We start from the raw sequence: 15,510 nt of genomic DNA on the forward strand, positions 1-15,510 counted from the left end.
TCTACAATGAATGACATCACACATTGGTATCTTGTATAAATTGGTTTATTAATATTTCTATATCATTCGTTACTATTGTACACATTACACATTTCTTGAGGAAACTTAAATCCAGTAAATGTGGGTTTGTATAAGCAGTGCAACGCCAGTGAAATTTTGCTAAATAGGGTGCCAGACTGATGCTCTTAACATTACTCAGTGTAGAAATTTGTTTTACACAAACGCGGACATTGTGACATTTTTTTGAGTCGTAATAATCATGTTTATACTACGAAGATTGATGGACAAAACATTTTTTAATTGTTTATACTAGAGGTGATTAATTGCAGCATAAAGTTTCATCTTCACGCTGCTTAATTCTTATCTTGGTTTCTGGTGAAAATGTTTGAAATAAATAACATTTTCTTCTGTATGTTGCTTTCTGTTTGTACAAATTGGGTTCAAGTCCACCCTATCAATTTTATTTCTTTTTTTGCCCATTTCTATGAATATGTAAATTTGGGAATGGGGGAGTTACTGTTAAGCCCTCATATATATATATATATCTGAGGTAATAATCACTGATTGATTGATTAACAACTTTTATGAAACAAAGAATTTGATTGGATCCTTTTTCAGTTTGACGCACGTAACAAAAAAGATAAGCCAATCCACATACAGCTCTTATCCAGAAGCTTTAAAAAATCCATATCAAGATCAAATATCTTTTAGGATTCAATTTGCACATTTGGGGCATGACGACTAAATAAAGAGAAACGAAACATGCCATAGGCTGGAAAGTATAATCAAAGAAATACCTTTGACATTTTGGTTAGGTTGGCCAAGCGGTACATTCCATGCACACCTGAAATTGATATTTCTTTGGAAAAAGACGAAAATTTTTGAAATTGCTGGGTCATCGATGACTGACTGCAGGGATGCAAACGTTCTTCAATCTACATGTAGCATTATCTGGGTAGAAATATTAGTGGTTTTCTGTAGTTTTGTGTTGTGATGAACAGTAAAGTTTGACCTCACTACAATAAGCATACTAGGGTCCGTACAATATTGTGCTGTGGATTTCATTATAGGCAGTGCTTGTATACTTGTGCATACATTTGGGGCTAATGGAGACATTGGTTGAAGCCAAATGTTTGTTAAAGCAGCGTTCTACTGTCCTGATCTTTTGTCATGATTAATATATTGTATTCTCTATCCGTTGAAATTGCGTTTACCGGTTACTGTTTCCTGAAAATTGTCTTGAGAACAGAAAATCACAAGATGGCGCATGAAAGGAAAATCCTGCATAGACAGGCCAGGTGGGGTGGCCATGGCGTTATCCCCCTCATCAGCTGAGGAAATCCATTAATTCCTGATTAGCCGACTTAGCCGGCATTTGGTTGATAGCTGGTCCGTCGCCCTGGACGCCCGGTATGTGAGAGTTCGTGATTGCAGCGTTGGTTGGCTGTGGGGCAGGTGGTTGTTGTTCTTCTTCTTCTTCTTTTTCTTGTTTTTGTTGTTGTTGCTGTTGTTGTTGTTGTTGTTTACGGGAAGCCTCCTCCTGAGCTGCCTTGATGCGTTTCTCGAGTGGATTGTCAAATATCCAGCATTCGCCATCTTCATGGAAGTACTGCATCAAACAGAAGAAAGTTAGCTGCATCCTCTCTGAGTGATCCCTGACTGCCACTTCCCAGCTTTGCAATAGTGCTAATGTTAGTGGTATCCTAAGTTTGGACATGATCCCTGGCTTACCATTGGGTAAAAAAAACCTCCAAATATTTTGAGGACGTTTCTACATTCGTGTAACAAAAATGCCAAACTTGGCTAAAAATGCAGCAGCATATAATTATAGACGGTAATGCTTCCCTCCTGCTGTTTACAAGTTCACAAATGGTAAAAATTTCCTTCCACTTCCCCTGGTATACTTTTAACACACCGATGGGTCACGTGACCAATATTGACCCAAGTAACAGCCTGGCTAAGAATGCATGTTTCATAGGAGGGTTAACATGTCCCCTTCCTTCACTGAATTAAATAGAAGTGAACCAGTGTTCAATTACGTAAACTAAACACAAATGTTGACCAGCAACCTGTTCACATAGGAACAATGACTGTTAGCCGTGTTTGAATGTCTTGGCTATGGCTTGAAATCACACATACGTCTACAGAAGCGGATGCAGCCACTTCCCATAGACCTGTGTGTTATTTATAGCCATAGCCTTAGACTAGAGACCTGGCTTAATATCTGCATGTGAGGACAGGCAACAACCTCAATTTTTTGAAAGTGTATATTGTCATGCACTGTGATCAAACTAAGGGTTTGGAGGCCCTGACCCGTGTACGACCTTTCACCTTTGACCTCACCTTTGTTTGCCATTTTTCTCCCGTCTCTTTCCTGTCCTTGGCTTCTTGTCGCTGTCTCTGCTCGAGGAAGTGTTTGCATTCCGTGGCCTTGTCAATGTTCTTGGTCTTGAGGTAGTGAGTTACGCCTTTCCACAATCTGAAATTTGAAAATAATAATGGGAGTCAAGTCCGTGCTGTTATACTTTCCACACCTTGGGTTTCTGTCCCTGCGTGCTTCCATGGGTTTTTCCCTGGAAATTGCAGAGTTTTCATTCCACTTCTTGAACTGAACGACCCTTTGTCGTCTTCTTTCTGGCTTAGACTGGTTCCTGCTCTGGAACCATTCTAGCGACTGCCATGTTGACTGGTTGACAAATGAGTTTCTACGCTAGATGGAGCAAGAACCAAACAAATGTGTTCGAAAACATAAAAGCCCAGATGTCTATGCAATAATAAATAATGATATCGTATAGTCATCTGGGTATTTTTCCAAAACTTTTCAATACACTGATTTATTTTTACTACTATGAAGCCTGATATATATAATAATTAAAATTACATAACAGTCGAATCTCGTTAGTACAAACTCTGTTAATACAAAATTCTGGTTATAACAAACATAAAGTCTAAGTCCCGACTGTGCATTTATGTGCACAATGAATGGGACTGATGTTCCTCTTAATACAAAATTCTGATATAACAAACAATTTGGCTAGGTCTGAACGAGTTTGTATTAACGAGACTCAACTGTATATGGACCGACTATAGAAGTAAAAAAAATGCTATAAAAGGTAAACTTTTAACTCCATTATGTTTGCTCATAAAATGTTCTGTGCCTAGCAGTTCCATCAGGGCATGCTTACTTTTTAGATTCATACTCTCCTTGTTTCTCAGTGGGCATGATCCTCTTCTTGTCGGCTTTCATTGTTGTGGTGTCTGCGAAAACCTCCGTTTGCTAAACAAGAATAGAACAAAACGAAACACATTGAGCCATATTGCAATGTGCATGTCCAATGGTAATACGGTGTTCGACTCGTGTTGTAATTTGGGGTTCGAACGCTGATGGGGAACATGGTTCTTGTGTTCTTGGGCAAGGCACTTGACTACAATTGCCTCTCTCCACCCAGGAGTTTAAATGGGTACCTGTGAGGGTAGAGACCAGATTGCACTGATGTTGATCTGCTGCAGAAAAAAGGTCCTAGGCCCGACGAACAGGGGTAATAATTGTGAAGCGCTTTGAGACCTTTGGTATAATGTGTTATGTAAGTACCACATTATTGTATTAAGTCATTACGATGGAATCCTTTTAACTCCATTATGTTGTAAGATGTGGTCGCTGTAACATCAAAAGTACATCTCTAGAAGTTGAACAAATATCTGTGTACTTAGTTTATCAGAATATTTTGAAGGGCACACTGCCCCTGAAATAATGGTAACTGCTATGACTACAGTATTTTAGATGATTAGTAACTTCCAAAATATTTTTCTAAGAGTTGCTAATAGTATAACAGAAATGAAACGGTGCGTACCACATTGTGAATTATAAACACCACCTAACTTAAAGGTACAAAAGATCATTTGCTTTTTGTGCATTTTGTTCGTTTGAAGCAACAAATTTGCTCAAAATCTTAAGAAAGGTGCATAACAACTAATCTGTGTAATTTCCGCTCGGTAGATACTATACACTTTGAGAAAACAAAAAAATGTGTGCAAAATTTTTGGGGTCTCGTAACTGGATTCCATTGTTATGGTGTGTAAAAGAATTATGCCCGTGGGCACACTTTTTAAAACCACCTTAAATGATTGTTGCCCTCCGAACAATACCATTTCAGGCAGAATGATTCGGTAGGTCCCTTTCAAGGTAATTAGCAATGTTCTTACGTGCATTTTTTGAGTTATATTACTTACCCCATTAGCATACTTGGCCATCAAGACACCGTTCCATTCTCCTGTTATGGTCATGAATGGCTTACGATCCGACACATGCCTGCAATGACCAAGAAAACATCACATATCATTCCCTGTCAACTTAAATAGAGGGAACACCGACTCGCTCAGATTTAGCTGAAAGAATATTCATCAATGAAACCACAACGGGAAACCGACTGGGTCAACGTTGAGTCAATATCTGGCTGAACAAAGACATTTACAAGAACAGGATTAGAACCTGCGACATCAGGACCTCAACACTGGTGCTCTACCAACTGAACTTTGCAGCTCTATGTTGGCAGTTCCCAAATCGTCAATGCCTCATTTAGTAGAGCATCATACAAAACGCGAAATTATTAACATGCTTATAGTCTCTTTTTTTGTGGATGAGGGGGTGAATGTGGGGTAGGGTGGGGTAGGATGGGGTGGGGTGGGGTAGGGTAGGCAGGGGGAGGGTTAAAAAGTTTAAACTCACGTAATCTCTGCTGTGACGCGGTTACGTTTGCCTCCATAGAAGGGCTTGGTGAGGAAGGTGACGGTGCCAGTAAATCCTGTCTTCGCACAGCTGATGATACACTTGCCTCCCATCTCAAACCAAGGGATAGTCAGGATGGATCGGCCGTAGCCATTAGGGAAGGTCATGATGTACTCCTCGTCATGTTTGAGGTCAGAGACACAGGCTGAAGGGGAGGATGGAGAAGTCGTCTTTACATCATCACTGATTATCACAAGTCATTGCAAGTTATTCATAGAGTATCACAAGTCATTGCAAGTCCTCATACAATCTTTACGAGTCAAAATTCATTACAAGTCAATCACAAATCAATCACAAGTCATCACAAGTCAAGCACAAGTCATCACAAGTCAAGCACAAGTCATTCACAAATCAATCACAAGTCATCACAAGTCAAGCACAAGTTATTGGAAGTAATCCAAGTCATGAGAAATCCTCTCACAGATCATCACAAATCATCACAAATCCTCCCAAGTCTTCCAAGGCATCAAAAGTGACATAAGTCTTCACACAATCATCACAAGTCCTCATTAACCATCATAAGTCCATCACAAGCCATTACAAGTCAGTCTCAAGTCATCACAAGTCAATCACAAATCCTCACAAGTCATTACAAGTCATTACAAGCCATTACAAGTCCATCACAAGCCATCTAGTCTAAAGTCAAGTCACAAGCTTTTCAAAATGACCAAGACAGAATTCCATTGCCATTATTACCCCCGTTTCTTTCGATCTTACTTTATGATTGAACTTGTGACTGCCTTGACCACAACCCCGTGACAATAGCAAATTTAATGTTTCAAACGGCAAATTTCTTCTACATTCAGTGAAAAATGTTCACTTACAACTGTCAGTTCATTGAAGGTACCTACCTTGTCCAACGTTCTCGACACCTATCGACAGACCAAGAAACTTGGACTTGGTCCATATATGGGCATTGATGGACATCTGTTTGTTAACGTGTTCTGCGTAGAATGCTGAAACTGAACCAAAACCAAAGAATTTTTTTTAAAAACAATGATAAATTCAAAGTGTCACATAAACATGGCCTACTCTCACAAGTTACCAATTTTGACTGTCCTCTCTCTGTCGGTCTGTCTTTCTGACTGACTCCCAGACTGACTGACTGAGTCAATGACTGACTTGAGTCACTGGTTATATTAAATATCCTCAACTTGCGACTATTGGTTTGGCTTCCGTCAGTAATTTAGATCATTTTGAAGTATTTTTAAGCACAGCTTGTTGGTCATTCAAAACTTTTAGAATCAAATGAGAATATGTCAGCCTGGTCTTGAGATGCTGGGTGGGACTTGGACATCTACTTACTTGGAGGATGATGGGATACCTGTTCAGCTATAAATGTGACTTGGTCTTTGGTTGCCCAGGGAACCGGCCCTTCCGTCACTTGTTCCTGCATTAACAAAATCAAACCAGAAAGCTCTGCTCATATGCCTAATCAACAAAACAAAAGCATTGTCATGCTGTGATAAGGTTTTTTGTCTAAGCAAATGATATGTTTTTATTGCATCCACAAAGATATTACATCATCCCTACAAACAGACAAATAGATGGACACAAACCCACATGAATGAAGATGTCGCAATGACATTGAAAGCTACGTCACTGCAATATTTTTCATTCCAAAAAGGTACATGTATCTAAATATTTCTTACACAATCACCTCTTTGACATCAATCGGGGGTGATATTAGGGGAAAATTAAATATCCACGAAATAAGCGGCACAGGGTTTTGAGGGCCCTAGAGCACCGTAGCATCTATGGTAATACGTTTGTATAAATTTGCATAAAGGCACCCTTAATATACCAATTTCTTTTGTTCTACATAACTTTAATCAACTTTAAGAACAAATTGCCAAAACGTCACGAACTCTCGATTTTCAAATGGGATTCTTTACAATTCCTGCAACACTGTTAAAAAAATGCTGAAGTTGGGAAAAATTGTGACAAAAATTCCTGAAATCAGGAAAAATCCTGAAAATTGTGACAAAAATTCCTGAAATCAGGAAAAATCCTGACACATTTCACCGCGGAATAAATTTCCATTCCTAAATCCCACCAGCAACACATTGTCTCTCCAAAGATGGAATTGTAAGGTTTCTTACATCAGTTACAACAACAGAAAGACAGACAGACACAAAGACAGAAAGACACCCTGACAGACAGACAGACACCCACCTCATTGACATCAATCTATTCATTCTCCATTCCTAGATCCCACCAGCATTGAATTGTCTCTCCAAGGATGGGAGCGCAAGGTAAAACCAGTCACAAAGATAGACAGATAGACAGTAAGATAAAAAGACAGACAGACAGACACCCACGTCATTGACATCAATCTATTCATTCTCCATTCCTCGATCCCACCAGCATTGAATTGTCTCTCCCAGGATGGGAGCGTGAGGTAAAACCAGTCACAAAGATAGACAGATAGACAGTAAGATAAAAAGACAGACAGACAGACACCCACCTCATTGACGTCAATCTTGCCATTCTGTGTTCCTAGATCCCACCAGCATCGCATGGTCTCTCCCAGGATGGGATTATAAGGCTTCTTAGCTATTGAGCTGTTGCGTGCTGCATGGAATGCCGTCATGAACCACTTGACCACTTGCACGATGCGATCCTTGGGACTTTCCAAGTCTGAGATGCTGTAGATTTTTGGAAACCAATTTATTTTCAAATTAGTCTAACAAGTCACTTCAAACATCTATTCATAAGGCATAATTTAGAATTCACATAGAACATGAGGACATTTTTAGTACACCGGCCAAAAAAGTTACTTTCAGCTAATCTTCAAAGGAATCATGTACAAAAAGGTCACGTTCATTTGCATGGCAATAAGTCATGTCAAACTGACGGGGGGAAATGTCATGTCAAACTGACTGGTAAAATGTCATGTCAAACTGACTGGCACAAATACCATTCCAACAACAATGGTAAAAAGTCATGTCAAACTGACAGGCCAAAAAATCATGTCTAACCAACTGGCAAAAAAGTACCATCCATGTAACTGGCAAAGAGTCATATGTAAAAGACCAGCAAAAAGTTATGTCCAACTGATAAAATATCGTCTGAAGAAACTTCACTGACAGAAAGTCTTCCAGCAAATTAATCTTAGATATTTTGAATTATCGATTCTTTATATTCAAAAGCTCAGACCTCAAAGATGGCTTCAACACAAAGGATCTATTCTTTGGACTCACGTGGCAAATATATCCGGGTGGGCTAGAAAGTCGGCGTACATCTCCAGCAAGGAGCGTCTCTCCAGGATAAAGGTGGGTAGGACGACTTTAGTCAGGTCCATACCAAGACGGACCTGAGATAGTAGGTGGGAGATGACGCTACCGTGGCCTTCACAGTCTAGTTCTGAGGGTGGGGGAGGAGGAGGGGGAGAGCAAGAGGGAAAGATGGGGTTAATGGATGGGTAACTTTACTTTCAAAGGTAAAACAGTGTAACATCACTTCTCTACTGTACATTGGCTTTTCTGTGTGTGTGTACATGTATGATTCAAATCGTGAACCTTGAACGATAGAGGACAATAGGGTCCACGATTGACCGAAGATCCACTTTTGATGTGTGTGTACAAAACATATGGGTGGTCTTCCTAAAAAGTTAGTGTATAAAAGAGGGACAATAGGGGGTCCATGATTGAAGGTGTTTACAAAGATGTGTGTATATGGTGTGAATTGAGGACACACAGCATACAGAGCTGTTATCATTAGTTAAATCACTTGCCAGGTCACAAGCAACAGGGGATGCACAAAGACAATCGGAAAGTCTTCGAAAACAGTAAGAATACCTGACTTGACACTGGACTTACAATATATGACTAACAGCTGAATTGTGATTGATTTGATTACAAGCTCTTGGATCTCATGTGCAGCTACATAGCATCGTCTACACTTGCCACATCAGGTTCTTATAAACCTGCTTCATAATCCTCTTGCTGTTGTTAGCAATAACTTCCACACTAGCATACCACTTACGTTCTTCATCTGATTCCTCCTCGTACATGTTGGACGGGTGCATGCGGGGTTGTACGACCTCTTCCTCTTCTTCGTCTTCGATTGGAGGCCTTCCTTGAGGTCTAGGGGGAAAAAGAAAGGACCCAAGGACTTTTTAAGTCTGTCTATGATAACGTCAGCAATTTCTGTTTGTACATGTTTGTTAAGACTGAATAAATTTGCATTTTCTTTGAAAGCTGTTCAAATTAGCTGGCAAGGGATCCATGTAGATCATACACTAACCCATACAATTAAAGTAAAGTAGGTTGCTCAAGGACGTATGAGATAATGAGCAGCCTGCTTTGAAGTTTACTGACTGATTTGTCTACAATTAAAAGACCAGAATAGGTTCAAAGGTCACATTTCTACAGCCTGTGCCCTTTTACTATATCCAGTTTATCCACAGTCTGGCTACTTTCCTCAGCACAAATCTCTTACCCCAAGTCTAAGTCCGGGAACTCGTCCGCATCATAGAAGTCCTCATCGTCACTGCTTGAGTAGGACAACGCTGGGATGTGCTCGGTCCTTGGAATCACAGGAGTGGGATGCGGGGATGTGGACGGTTCAAGAACATTGTTCTCCTCGAAGCACTCAGTAGCTGACTCAATGCTGGTGGGAGATGGCTGCGTGGGCTCCACCTCCTGGGTGACAACTGGACGGAAAGAAGAAAGCATTTTGAAGCAATACATAGGACATTCAATATGACATCTGTAGAAAAGCTAAATGCTGTCTAATTAATTTTTTTATAATGTACCAAACAACTTGTGATGTTATTTTTTTTTCAGTTTTGTTGTAATTTATATATTTGACATTAGGATTTTTTGGCATTCTGAAAAAAAAATTGACATTAAGATTTTTTGGCATTCTGAAAAAAAGTTAATCAAAGAATTGTCTGCATTAAGTTACATGCTATGGGACAGCTCCATATCAAAGTACATGAACGTTTCACAATTTTTTTTTTTTAAACTTGACAAGCCGCGTGTGTAAAAATAGTTTTGGATTAGGATACTATTCCACAAATGACATTCACATGACCAGAAGAACTTGCCCAAAATGTAGACAGCAATCTGTGTTTTGACTAACAGTGCTCTTACCTTGTGTTTCTAAAGGCACTTGGTTGTCAAGCGGCTCATCTGTAGCGTTGTCATGGTGAGTTGTGTCTATTTCATTGGCTACTAGGCCATTCACTGGGTTGACTGTGTTCTGTAAATAGAATAACAAAACAAATGTGACGTTATGAAGCAACCACTACTTGTTTGCAGTGAATGCCATCAAAATTAAAGATCTAAATATACATGTATGATCTGTTTCTGCACAACTGTATATACATGTGTACAAAATTGTTCAGCAGCATCAGCATGCATGAGCAGAAAAGGAGAAAGCACATTGCAAAAAAAAATTTGCAAAGAATTCCACGCACTACTCTCCAAGTTTGTAAAGACATGACTATTGTACAACATCTCTTTTAACAACGATACACTGTAAAGAAAAAAAAGATTCAGGGAGTCAGGTTGGCGTAGCCATACATTGTACTTTCCTCGCCTTCCACCTCTATGGCTCGGGTTCGATTCCTGCCCTGGCCCACATGTGGATTGGGTTTTCAGTCCCTACCTGATTCCATGAGTTTTCCCCAGAACATTCTTCAGGGGTTTTCCTCCCACCTCTAAAACTGTAAATTTCTTCACATTGTCTTCCCTCTACAGATTTTTTCAGGCTTGCGAGCTACAGTGCCTAGGGTGCTTTTTAGGAATCCTTGGTTTCATTACCAGAAATAATTAATAATAATAATAATAATAATAATGCAAAATGCATAATACTAAGCAATGTTACAGAGCATGCAGAACACATACTGCTGCAAATATACCGACTAATCAAACAGAGCACACAGGCCATGCCCAGAACACCAGGTGTTCTCAATAGGACTATTCCCCTGCATGCCTGAACTCTTCTAAAAAAAAAAACAGCATGGAACATAACGTGACCACTGCTAATGAACAAAACCATGTGTTACATTTTGTACACATACAACATACACGTGGGTCACTCCGTAAATTTGGGCTCCGCTTTTTTTCCCTGTCCCTGTTACATCTGATTTCTGTGATTCTACAATTCTGATGCACTCCTTAATGCAGTCATCCTCCAAGAGTGATTATGAATAGCAAACTATCCACCCAACAAATACAAAAATATTTTGAAGTCATTCTCAATGATACTTGAATGGAAAATTACAAAGTACCAAGGTAACCGGGACAGGAAAAATGTCACACTTTGGATCTTAGAATAACCCATGTACATCTACATGCATACACAAAGCCCAATTAATATGGCAAATTTACTGGACCCAACTGAAAAAAAAGACTTATGGGGTGAAGTTTGAGATATGCACTGATAACCCCAAGTTTTGTGGGATTTTTGACAAAACTGCCATACCAATTGCTGCTTTTTATGGTAATAGGCCCAAGTTATGGAAGGAGTACAGTCCAGTAAATTTTGCCAGTTATGGGGCAAGCACAAATAACAATTAGTATCCCATCAAGCTCTTCAGATTTTAAGTGACGGCTCTGATTACATGAAGCATGCTTAAATGCAAGCCTGTAACAAGAATTCGTGCATGGAGTCCTTCGTCTGCCAAACTTCTGTCAAACAACTCACAGGTCACAAGAAAGACGAAAGAACACTGAACAGCATCAGTGAAGAAGAGACAAACAATTAGATAAAAGATGCAAATGCACAAACATGAGTCTCCCATGATGGTAATAAATAGATGCGCAAACATGAACTCTTATAGACCAATCTGGGCATGCTATCAATTTTATCATGAAGGCCCCCTTCAATGGCGAAAGCATTGTGCTAGCTATTGTTCAGATTATCCATCACAGGGCAGTTGCTTTGTACAATAGTGTGCACAATGGTTTCTCCATTGATGGGGGCCTCATGAGTGTACAGTGATCAGGTGCACAGATTCATCTACACAATGACGGACTTCAACTGCAAGAACTGAATGCACAAACGAACTCAGATTCAAAAAAATTTGTGCCAAGTCACACAGTACACAGTCTATTGAAATTTGACCCTTGTCTGCAAAGTTCTATGGTTCTACCATAGAGTTATAAAACTGAGCAAAGTCTGCAGACATTCTACAAACTACTCAGCTGTCACAGCTGCAGTACCGGTATTTCTACAGTCACTATTCATTCATGATGTAGCACAGGAGACAGTGGTGAGAACATTCAACTTCTGCTGTGTATGGACCTTATGCATTAAGGCAGAGTTAGAGGGCAATGGTTTTGCATCCGTGGGATAGGCATGAGGAAACCTTTTGCGCATTTACCGTATTGTTACTATATTAAAATAACACAGAACACCCAGGCAATGCAAAGTACCAGGCAAAGCAATGTACGGTACCAGGCATGGCATGACAATGTACTATGTACTCACTTTGGGTGCCTTCACAGGCCATTTAATGGTGGACTGTCATGGTCATGAAAACGAACAAAAACAGCAGTGAAAAGACAAGAAATGAAAAAGTGAAGAAACAGAAATCTGACAGTTACAGCCTTTCTGTTACATGTACTCTACTGGAATTCTCCGAACAAAATTAGAAGCCATATTTGCGGTGGTGCCACGCTCACGCACATGCTGCACATGTTCTTATAGACAGGGCGTGCGCATCTTTGTAACCCTATTGGTTGAAGGAGCCCGGAGTATGTGTGCACTACCTGAGCGCAACTCCCAAGAGCCTGGTGCCACCGCAGAAAATGGCTGTCACCGAATTAGTCTACATGTATAAGATATCAGCTTTCGTATATCATGTCTCAGATATCAGCTTTCATATATCATGTCTCAGATATCAGCTTTGTAGGACTTGAGTCTACAACTCCAACCGTACCGCACCACTGTCCAGGTGGTGCTGCAAGTACCGTAATTATTAAATGAGCTCCTACCTTTTTCCCACTACAGCGCATCACTTACATGTAAGTATCGCTTTACAGTATTGATGTATAAGTGTCTGTGTCCATGCATATATCCATTTCAAACAATACATGGGCTTACATGTACCGGTACATGTACGACTGGCTTATGACTCGTGATTTGGATTTGGACTTGAACCCAAGAGACTTGAGACTCGGACCGGACTCAACTCAACTAACTAGACTACAACACTGTCAGATATACGAATGTATGCAGATATCCCACAGATCAACAAAAGAAAGAAAAAAATGTCTTATGCCCAACTACAGCGTTTTGTTATTTTTATAATTTGGCTGATAATGAGCATTGCTATAATTCATGTATCGTACATGTTCTTCTTACTGAAGTGCAACTTAAGTATATGCACACCTGCAGTATTCCCCTCTTCATTATAACTACTCTATGCCAGCAAAACACACCAAACATTTTGCTTTTTTTCCTTACTAAAAGTTGTATTTTCTACACAGCAGCGTCACCTTTTTTATATTGAACATTTTTTGCCATTCAAGGGAAGATATATTTTTCTAAAATTGAGAATGGATTTTGCTTCTCCAGAAAAAGGTTGATCTTATTTTAGAGCAACACTGCTGCAGAGCTGTATGCGAATTGAAATGTATAAATAGCACAATACAAATGCATGTACAATAAATGTATGGCCACCGTTGCCGCTTGCCTAACATGTAAGATTCAATATAATGCCACAATAAATGCAGAGTTTGTGTGAAATGAAATGACTGCGAATGCAAATATTACAAGTTTTGTTATTTCCAAACCAAAAAATATCAAAAAATCTAAGAAAAAGTTCTGACTTACCTTGGCTAGTTGTAATAACACTATGGCCTGCTTGACAGACTCAATCATAGCCTGGGTGAACAAACAGGATAAAATACCAAAGTCATAGTACTGTAAATTCCACACACTGAAAAACACTGAATTGAATACATGTATTATACGTGTATGGATTTCAGGCTAGGTCCATTGTTCACAAAAACCTTCCATTTTGGAAGACCTATTGTGTTTGGGAATGCCCATGACATTGGTGGACACTCCCTTTAAACATGGACAGTGGGTTTTTTTCCCGATTCTACAAAATCATAGAGTTAACTGTAGTTTGCAGAACTTATTTCAAGGTTTTCTTTTCACGTTACACACAATTTACAGTATGTGTGTGCATTGAGCACTGGTATTATTATGGTTGACCAGCTTGGTCTCTGCATAGCACACAAAAGCAGCTCTGAGTGAAACACCAACTGGGCTTTTTTAAAGTTGCATTCCTGTGCTATTTTCGAGATTTATCCCAAAAAGTAAATTCTGTTTCTTCATTGATGTTTTTCTAGCAATACAAACGTTTTTCATTTTTGAATGAGACATTGACCAAAAAAAAACACTGCTTAGTTTTTGAATTATTACTTCCATTTTAAATTATTGGCTGCCAGACAATAATTCTTGTTAGGCTTGTTCCTGCCCCACAATCAGTATTAATAATGCACGAACCCGACCGGGAGCCAGTCTGCTCACAAAGTAAATCTGTTTGTGCCCAAAACAAAAAAAACTCTTTTTCAGAGGATCGCTGATGTTCAACATTGGGTAAAAAAAGGTTTTCTGTGTTGGAAAAAAGCATTGAAAATTTAATATTAGAAAAAAATTGAATTCGTTGAAGAGCACGAGGAAGGCAACTTTAACTAGAAGCACTTGCAAGGGTTTTACTATACGTGTGTGAGTAAGCATGCATGTACATGGCACTGAGCTACAAGTACAGTTGTAGGTCCTCTCCCTTTCATATGCTCAATATGAAACTAACGGTATCTATATAGGATTTGGGGGGGTTTGGGGGGGGGCGTTTTTTTAACTACAGAGAATGCCATGTAAAAATGACGGGGGCCTGGCTCAATCATTTTTAAATACTGCCAGGGTTTCAAAAAATTCCTTGTAGAATGTGAGAGATCTGGGAGGGTGGAAGTAAAGGCGCCTGTGCTCAATCATCCTCAATTCTGAAAAATCCTCAATACTTCTCGATAGATTTCCCAAGACTCTTGGAAGATTATGGTGGATTATCGTTCCACCACCCCCCTCCATCCCTCCTCCCCCCCCCCCCTTCAAAATAAAAACACTGACCTTGGCCTGAGCCCTGAGTTGTTCATATTTCTGTTTCTCCGCCTCGTCTTCTAGTTTTTCAATCCGTGCCTCAAACGCACAGACTTGGTCGATGAGGATCTGGAGGTAGGCGTCTGACTCGGCAAGTTTCCTGTCGAAATCCTGGACTGTTGGTTTGGGTCGGGGGCGTGACTTGTTACCAAACTGTAATAAGGAGTCACAAAACAAAAAGAAAACTCCATATAAATTATGCACTTTTTTGTCTCTGAATTCTAGTTGAAATTGCAATAGCTTTTAACCCATTAGCCCTGTACTACATTGTACTACAGTGAACTACAATTTTCTACATTGTACTACATTGTAACACATTGTACTACATTGTAATACATTGTAATACATTGTAATACACTGTATTTATTCCCTGGTGAATCCATACAACCATCTTGTGCCGGGGTGCTTTGGGGCAGTAAAGGGAGTAAAAGGACAGCAGGTGGTTTGGAGCGACACAAGGGAAAATCAGTAAAACATGCATTTGACAAAATTAATGACCATAATTCTACTGAAATCTGTCCGTCCTAACAATGGGTGTAATTATCAACTGGATTCAATTGACACAGGAGATAAATCAATGACTTTCAGTTCAATCTGATGGA

The 15,510-nt window shown here is 39.6% G+C and overlaps 1 protein-coding gene across 3 annotated transcripts in view; it reads right to left on the reverse strand.

Annotated features, from left to right (window-relative positions):
* Positions 1 to 29: 29 nt before the first annotated feature.
* LOC119738008 (oxysterol-binding protein-related protein 9-like) overlaps positions 30 to 15,510 on the reverse strand; it is a 30,471-nt gene continuing 14,990 nt past the window's right edge. For 2 of the 3 annotated variants that reach the window (XM_038212712.1, XM_038212714.1), the window contains 15 exons: positions 14,879 to 15,061; positions 13,577 to 13,627; positions 12,230 to 12,262; positions 9,886 to 9,994; positions 9,230 to 9,443; positions 8,774 to 8,874; positions 7,990 to 8,152; positions 7,254 to 7,434; positions 6,092 to 6,176; positions 5,638 to 5,748; positions 4,727 to 4,931; positions 4,231 to 4,309; positions 3,186 to 3,277; positions 2,344 to 2,479; positions 30 to 1,609 (listed from right to left, as the gene is read on the reverse strand). In XM_038212712.1, the coding sequence (XP_038068640.1) occupies positions 1,328 to 1,609; positions 2,344 to 2,479; positions 3,186 to 3,277; positions 4,231 to 4,309; positions 4,727 to 4,931; positions 5,638 to 5,748; positions 6,092 to 6,176; positions 7,254 to 7,434; positions 7,990 to 8,152; positions 8,774 to 8,874; positions 9,230 to 9,443; positions 9,886 to 9,994; positions 12,230 to 12,262; positions 13,577 to 13,627; positions 14,879 to 15,061 (2,025 nt within the window). In that variant the 3' untranslated portion in view covers positions 30 to 1,327. The remainder of the gene's footprint in view (positions 1,610 to 2,343; positions 2,480 to 3,185; positions 3,278 to 4,230; positions 4,310 to 4,726; positions 4,932 to 5,637; positions 5,749 to 6,091; positions 6,177 to 7,253; positions 7,435 to 7,989; positions 8,153 to 8,773; positions 8,875 to 9,229; positions 9,444 to 9,885; positions 9,995 to 12,229; positions 12,263 to 13,576; positions 13,628 to 14,878; positions 15,062 to 15,510) is intronic. The other variant, XM_038212713.1, reaches the window with a different exon arrangement.

The sequence above is a fragment of the Patiria miniata genome, unplaced genomic scaffold, assembly GCF_015706575.1.
Source record: "Patiria miniata isolate m_02_andy unplaced genomic scaffold, ASM1570657v1 HiC_scaffold_3, whole genome shotgun sequence".
NCBI classification, from domain to species: Eukaryota; Metazoa; Echinodermata; class Asteroidea; order Valvatida; family Asterinidae; genus Patiria; species Patiria miniata.